The sequence below is a fragment of the Panthera pardus genome, unplaced genomic scaffold (assembly GCF_024362965.1).
Source record: "Panthera pardus isolate Hobbes unplaced genomic scaffold, ASM2436296v1 HiC_scaffold_3, whole genome shotgun sequence".
In the NCBI taxonomy this organism is placed as follows: Eukaryota; Metazoa; Chordata; class Mammalia; order Carnivora; family Felidae; genus Panthera; species Panthera pardus.
In genome coordinates, this window is record NW_026526876.1 from 33,562,089 (window position 1) to 33,569,359 (window position 7,271).

The 7,271-nt window shown below is 50.6% G+C and overlaps 1 protein-coding gene across 1 annotated transcript; it reads left to right on the forward strand.

Moving 5' to 3' along the window:
- Positions 1-336: 336 nt before the first annotated feature.
- KRT9 (keratin 9) lies at positions 337-6,263 on the forward strand. The gene is made up of 8 exons (XM_019435513.2): positions 337-969; positions 2,065-2,147; positions 2,266-2,422; positions 2,697-2,858; positions 3,569-3,694; positions 3,820-4,043; positions 4,422-4,867; positions 5,961-6,263. The coding sequence occupies exons 1-8, from the start codon at positions 337-339 to the stop codon at positions 5,978-5,980; spliced, it is 1,851 nt and encodes a 616-aa protein (XP_019291058.1). The 3' UTR covers positions 5,981-6,263.
- Positions 6,264-7,271: the final 1,008 nt, after the last annotated feature.

Consider the following 7,271-nt stretch of genomic DNA (forward strand, 5'->3'; position numbering starts at 1 on the left):
CCAGGATCTAGGTCACCCCCTTGGCAGCAGAGCTGATTTATGGTCCCCCTGACAGCCTAATATCACCAAATTACCCCACACAATGGAGAGAGGCTGGGCTGCCTCCGGGGAGTCACAGAAGGACGCTGAGCCTGGGCGGCACTGCCGCCTCCCGATCGCAGACCTCCTTCAGGTCTGTGGGGGGAGGCTGGTGCTGACAGAGGGCACACCCAGGCATGCCACCTTCAGCTGGGGGTATAAGTAAGAAGCCTTGGGGATAGCCCTGTACCCTGCACTCGGGAACTAGCAGCACTCTGACGACTGCCTCCTATCCCACGAGCTGCAGCAGGGCCAGCCATGAGTTGCAGACAATTCTCCTCCTCTTACCGGAGCCAAGGCAGCTCCAGGGGCGGCGGGGGCAGCATGATGTCCTCTTTCGGTCGCGTCAGCTCCTCAGGGGCCGCTGGAGGAGGGGGCCGATTCAGCTCTTCCAGTAGCTACGGAGTGGGGCGCTCCGGGGCCTGTGGGAGGGGAGGTGGTGGCAGTTTTGGCTCCAGCTACGGTGGAGGATCTGGGGGTGGTTTTAGTGCTGGTAGCTTCGGTGGAGGTTCCAGGCGCTTCGGTGGTGTGTCTGGAGGGGGCTTTGGGGGTGGATCTGGAGGAGGCTTTGGAGGCTTTGGGGGCTTTGGGGGTGGATCTGGAGGAGGCTTTGGTTTTGGTGGCGGTTCTGCAGGAGGCTTTGGGGGATCTGGGGGCTTTGGCGGTGACTTTGATGGTGGTGCTGGTGGTATTCTGGGCGCTGATGAGAAGACCACCATGCAGAACCTCAATTTCCGGCTGGCCTCCTACTTGGATAAGGTGCAGGCACTAGAGGAAGACAACAATAAACTGGAGGGTAAGATCCGGGAGTGGTATAACAAGCAGGGACCCATGGTCTTCCAAAAGGATTACTCCCCCTACTATGACACCATCGAAGACCTCAAGAACCAGGTAGGTGGGGAAACTCTGATCTTTCTCTCTTGCTGTCTCTGTCTCTGTCTCTCTCTCTTTCTCACACACACACACACACACACACACACACACACTCACATGCTTCATCAACTTTCAGAGTCTGGGAAGAAGAGAGGACAGGCTTAGATTAGCATGGGGGAGCCTGGGACTGGTTGTGGGGGGTCTCCTCTTGGCCTGACCCTAAGTTGGGAATGGAGAGGCAGTGTGGAGGGAGCACAGTGATGGAGGCATTGCCCTGGGAGCCAGTGATGCAGTCCTGGGTCTGCCATCAATTCACTATGCCCTCTCTGGGAAACCTGATGCCCTCTCTGGATCTGTTCTCCTACACATTTAATGCATGGGATGGGCAGACCAGCTCTTGTCCCTGTTGGTTCGAAACTTCTGTAATGATATGAAAAAAAAATCCTGTTTGGAGCATATCGTGTGGCTCAAGAGAGGAGGTAATCTGTGCGTGTCTCTCCTCTCACTCTTTAAGAATTTCGAACTTTCTAGTTTGGGAAACTTAGAAGTTGTATCTCTTCTTTCCTACTTGGGCTCCTAGAGGGGCCTGTCTTGGTCTTTCCAGCTGGACACAGACACACATGCTGGTTGTTTAAGGGGATGAAGAGGATCTAGAACTCCGGGGATGGAAGTAATCTACTTTTCCATACCCCCTACCTGCCCTTATCTACTCATCCTCCTACCACCCATTCATCTATATACCCACTCATCCATCCAGCCATGTTTCTATCTATCCACTTATTCATCCACTCAATCTAGTGAATGACCACCCTCAGTGTTGCCTCCGGCAGACAAAGTGATGTACCAGACTTGGTCTCTGTCATTGAGGAGCTCTCAGTTTAGCTAATTTGCTAAATGAATGAATGAATGAATGAATGACTGTCACACTGAAAATCCTTGCTGAAGTCTGTGAGGGGTATGTGCCAGGTACCAGCTGTTGGAAGCTTCTCCTACGTTTTAAGCATCTTCCTGGATGGGGCCATCATCTCTTATGGCTTTGCCTGGCCTCTTGCCTTCCCAGCAGTGGGTCATAGCAGAGGAGCATGGGTTCCATGCCGTCTCCTCTGTTTTTAGATTCTGGACACCACAGTGGGCAACCATAAGACTCTCCTGGATCTTGACAACATTCGCATGACATTGGATGACTTCAGGATGAAGTGAGTCCGGCTGCCACTCCCTCTGCTGTCAACAATCTTTCTCCACCCCCTAGTGCTCTAAATGTCCCAGTAGGGACTTGTGCCCTCTTGCTCATTCCTACCCATGGCTGGTCTGCAGGTATGAGATGGAAAACACCCTGCGACAAGGAGTGGAGGCTGACATCAATGGCTTGCGGAAGGTGCTGGATGATCTGACCATGCAAAAGTCTGACCTGGAAATGCAGTATGAGTCTCTGCAGGAGGAACTGATTTTCCTCAAGAAGAATCATGAGGATGTATGATACTGGCTACTTATGGCTTATTGAGGAGTGGGAGGAATGGAAGTGCAGAGACAATGGGGGGACAGCTATGGGGCATTGCCTGGGAGACACCCTCTCCGTGACTTTTGAGGACACTCTCCCAGTGCCTCCTTAGCAGTTCCTATGGTGGTGGTTGGGCTTTGCCTTCCCAACTGTGCCCCTTTTTTGTACCTCTGGGAAAGCAGGGAGGGCTAAAATGTGGTGGAGAGGATCCTACCCCTTGACCTCATAGACCCATCATCCCTGGCAGGAGATGAGTCAGCTGACTGGGCAGAACTCTGGGGATGTCAACGTGGAGATGAATGCTGCTCCTGGCAAAGATCTCACCAAGATCCTCAATGACATGCGCGAGCAGTATGAGAGGATCAGTGCTAAGAACCGTAGGGACATTGAAGAGCAATATGAGACTCAGGTGAGCAGAGCGGGCTGCCCATTCAACCTTCTCTCCTTCTTCCATGCATCCCTCCATTCCTCCACCCTATCCCTCTCTCCTCCCACCCCTCCATCTCTCGGTTCAGCTGTCTTCCATCCAGCTTCAGTCATTGCCCACAAACATGATTACTGAGTGGCTTGTCAGTGACAGCTTTATGTGAAGTCCTAATGTCTCAGACATGAGCCAATAAGATTGCTGCTCTCAAGAAGCTCACAATTTATTACATGTGTGAACAAAGGCAGGGCATGAACAACTCATGTAAGTCTACGTGCTATCAGACCCCCCAGTAGAGGTGCGTGGTGTGCCTCTTATACCACACTGAGCTCTCTGATGTCTTCCTTTCTCCTTGAGCCTCCAGAGCCTACCACACGACCCTGGCACATGAGGGCATGGTCTCTAGTGTGTGTGTGTGTGCTTGTGTGTATGTGTTTGGGGGTCGGTTTGAAATGAGGTTAGAAAGGTGGTTTGGGGACAAGTGTGAAGAATCTTAGAGCCTTGCTGAGAGGGAATGTTAAGTTGAGAGAATTGGATTACTCTGGCTGGCTAGCAGACCCAGGACTCAGGATAACTTGTCTTTGGTTTTGGCTCACTCTTGGTCCTGGAGGCAAAGGTCCGGGTGAGTGGGGCAGAACCTTCTCCATTGCAGCTTCTGGTCCAGCCTGGTTCTCACTGAGTTCTTGGGTTTTCAGATGAGCCAGATGGAGCAGGAAGTGACGAATAGTGGCCGGGAGATGGAGTCCAGCAACAAGGAGGTGACCCAGCTCCGGCACAGCATCCAGGAGATGGAGATTGAGCTGCAGTCTCAGCTCAGCAAGGTTGGCTGTTCTGCTCTAGACCCTCTGCCAACGTGAGGCACAGGAGGCTTGACATAATCCCCAGGAGTGGGAAGGGGAGGAGCTATGATGTAGCATCCCTCTTATAGCCTCCTCATGCCCCCTAGAAATCGGCCCTGGAGAAGTCCTTGGAAGACACCAAGAACCGCTACTGTGGCCAGCTGCAGCAGTTGCAGGAGCAGATCAGTAACCTGGAGGCTCAGCTCACTGAGATCCGGGGAGAGATTGAGTGCCAGAATCAGGAATACAGCGTTCTGCTCAACATCAAGACACGGCTGGAGCAGGAAATTGCGACTTACCGCAGCCTCCTTGAGGGTGGCCAGGAGGACTTGTAGGTGCCCCAGGATTCTGTGGAATCCCTAGGAATTTATAAGTCCCTGACATTGCATCTGTCTTTCTGGACACAGGCAGTTGGGAAAGTTCCTGTAAACTGGGTCTGATGGGTTGAGGACTTCTTCATTCGGTGGGGGAGCCTCAGGGCATCTGGGCTTTGGGAAAGGAGGTTGGTAACAATGAGAAAAGGGACTACTCCGTGTTCCAGGGAGAGGGAGGCTCTCCTTTCCAGCTGTGGTGCCAGCCTAGTCTGTCCTCTAGCTTGCAGAAGGAAAACTCAGGAAGATTCACATTTGGGTCTTGACTCTGTCCAGGTCCATCCTTGTATATGTAGTGGGGTCTCTCATTTTCTCTCTGTGTTATCTTTCATTCTCAGTGAATCTCATGAATCTGGACAAAGGCGCTCTGGAGGTGGCAGAGGAAGTGGATATCACGGTGGAAGTGGAGGCAGTCATGGAAGAGGATCCTGGGGAGGAAGTGGAGGTAGCCATGGAAGAGGAAGTGGAGGCAGCTATGGAGGAAGAGGTAGTTCCGGAGGAGGAAGTGGAGGTAGCCACGGAGGAGGAAGTGGTGGCAGCTGTGAAGAAGGAAGTGGATCTGGAGGAGGAAGTGGTGGCAGCTACGGAGGAGGAAGTGGATCTGGAGGAGGAAGTGGCGGCAGCTACGGAGGAGGAAGTGGATCTGGAGGAGGAAGTGGCGGCAGCTACGGAGGAGGAAGTGGATCTGGAGGAGGAAGTGGTGGCAGCTATGGAGGAGGAAGTGGAAGATCATCTCAGTCCCAGTCCTCTTCCTCAAAATCTGGTGAATGTGATGATACACAAGGTAAGGGACAACTCTAGCTCATGGGGTCAGGGAGGCACGGGTGTTAAGCTGTCATGGTACCACCCCTTTTTGAGTATCTTTGAGCTTCTCTAGGGTATACATACTCTGAACAGAGCTAGGTTTTAGGGAGGTCTCTAGTAAGGTGTTATAGACTTGCCCTTATTTCTTAATTATCATTAATTTTGACAAACCTTTGGGTGAGGCTAGGACCAAATCTACATGGCCTGAGTCTCCATAGCTTAGGAGTTTGGTTGGAAATTGTGCATTATCTTATATATTTCCCATCACACCCTATGAGGTGGTATCATTATTCCCATTTTAGAGATAAGGGAAATGAGGTTCAGAGAAGAGAAGTAGCTTATGCAAGGTCATACAATCAATAAATGAGGAACTCAGCTCTGTGGGTCTCCACAGCCAATACTTTCCATCATCATGAGGATGGGAAGACCTGGATTGGCAACATTTCAGGTAGAAAAGAGGTTCAGGTACTGTAGTCAGTGGTTGGCTCATACAAGTCAGTTATATGGTGCAACTATCTAAAGGGGCATACACTGAACAGAAAAGTCTAATGTAAGAGTCACACCGTGAAGTGGTCTCTAGGTCAGAGAAAGTTTCCCCTTGTGCATGTTGAATTTTATGAATTATATGAAATTGTAGTAAAAAGTCTGGGTAACATGACCGGGGATGTTTAGCTCAGAGAAACCTTGAGGTGCATGGAAGCCGTCCTTGTCTAGGGTGTCTGGTGTGGTTTTGTGCAACAAGAGGAACCACAGGGCCATGGATGTGCATGTATGGGCAGAGGCTGGGCCATCCTTACCTCAATATCCAAGAAATGTACTAATAAGGCTATTGAATGGAAGAGGGACCAGGCTCATGAAACTTCATCTTCAGAAATGGGAGAGTATCAGTCAGGGCTGCTGCAGGAGAGCTTTAGGAATTGGATGGGGGCCACTAGGACCCCAAGGTCCTTCCAGCTCTTTGAGCTCCAGTCTCCTCGCTCTCAGTTTGCCTATCTTTCTCTAAGTCTTGGTTTCTCTGTCTCGTGTTCTAAGTCCTCCCTTCTCACCCTTACCTCTCTTCCATCTCTCTACAGGCTATCAGATTCGATACTAGAGCTCCTGTAAATGTTTTTGGCTCCGCCTCAGCTGAGTGTCCCCCAGATGGGCAGCCCCCCGACAAAGCCTGCTTATTGCCTTCTGACATCAAGGATGGCTGGCAACGAGTCCCAGGGCTCATTTGGGACTGGGCTGAATGGGCATGTGTGCCTCTGGCTGCTCACTGGCTCCCTCCCCTAGGAGGGTTGGGGAGACCTCTCTTCCAACTGTCTGGTCTGGGGGTGATCCCACTTCCTGCCTGATCTCAATTTCCCAATAAAGCTTTCCTACTGCAAATCAAACTTGGACTTTGACCCATTTGTTCTTTGGGATTAAGAAGGGACTTTTGTTTGGGATTAAGAAGGGACCCATTTGTTCTTTGGGATTAAGAAAGGAGGTGAAGGGAGAATCAACTGAATCCACTTTGCAAAGTGTTGGTCAGGTTTTCTATCAGTTGACTTTTGCTTGTAACAAAGCAACCCACGATTTAGTGGCTTAAAATAATAATCATTTATTTAGCTCATGATTTTGCAGTTGGTAGTTTAGACTGGGCAGTTCTATTTTCCTTCAAGCATCTGTGGCCAGCTGCAATTTGGCTAGCTGCTCTGCCTCTGGGGCTTGGCTACATGCTGCCTGGGGGTGCTGGGGGTGAATGACACACATACTTCTCATCCTCCAGTTGGCTAGCTCAAGCAAGTGTCTCAGGAGAGTGAGTGGTAGTGTGCAAGGCCTCTTGGGGCTTGGGCTCAGAGTAGTCACTTTGGCTCTATCTTACTGCCCAAAACAATCCCAGCCTTGGCCAGATTCAAAAGCAGGGGAAATAGACTCTTCTCGATGGGAGGAGCTACAAAGTCACAGGGCAAGGACATGGATATAGGGAGGGCAATGACTGAGGCCAGTTTTTGCAAACAATCTGCCATAGCCTATTAGCAGGTCCTATGTCTGGTACAGAGAGAAATAAGGCAAACACAATGTGGTTTTTGCTTTGGAAGATTTCACAGATGGCAAAAAATATAGCCCAAATAAAAGAGCTCCAAGGCAAAGTAAGGGATATTGTATATCCCTTGACATATATCCCTGTCAACAATGTTGACAGCAGCCAACAATGTTCTCCAAAGATTCTGACAGGCCTGATATAGAATTACTTTTCCTGACAAGGGATGGACAGCCCCTCAGCCTGTGTTCCGGATATTATCACAGCTGATGTTAAACCCCCCAAAGCTTGGAAGCTTAAAACAATAACATTGATTTGGGGGCTTGGTGGGGACAGCTCACCTCTGTTCCACTTGGTGTCATTGTGCCTCACAGGC

What these genes read in the sequence shown, in the direction of transcription:
- KRT9 (XM_019435513.2), top strand. Translation starts at nt 337, where the DNA reads ATGAGTTGCAGACAATTCTCCTCCTCTTACCGGAGCCAAGGCAGCTCC. An exon ending in AAGAGCAATATGAGACTCAG is followed by an intron (nt 2,859 to 3,568) that starts GTGAGCAGAGCG and finishes TTGGGTTTTCAG; the next exon opens with ATGAGCCAGATGGAGCAGGA. An exon ending in GAGGGTGGCCAGGAGGACTT is followed by an intron (nt 4,044 to 4,421) that starts GTAGGTGCCCCA and finishes TTTCATTCTCAG; the next exon opens with TGAATCTCATGAATCTGGAC.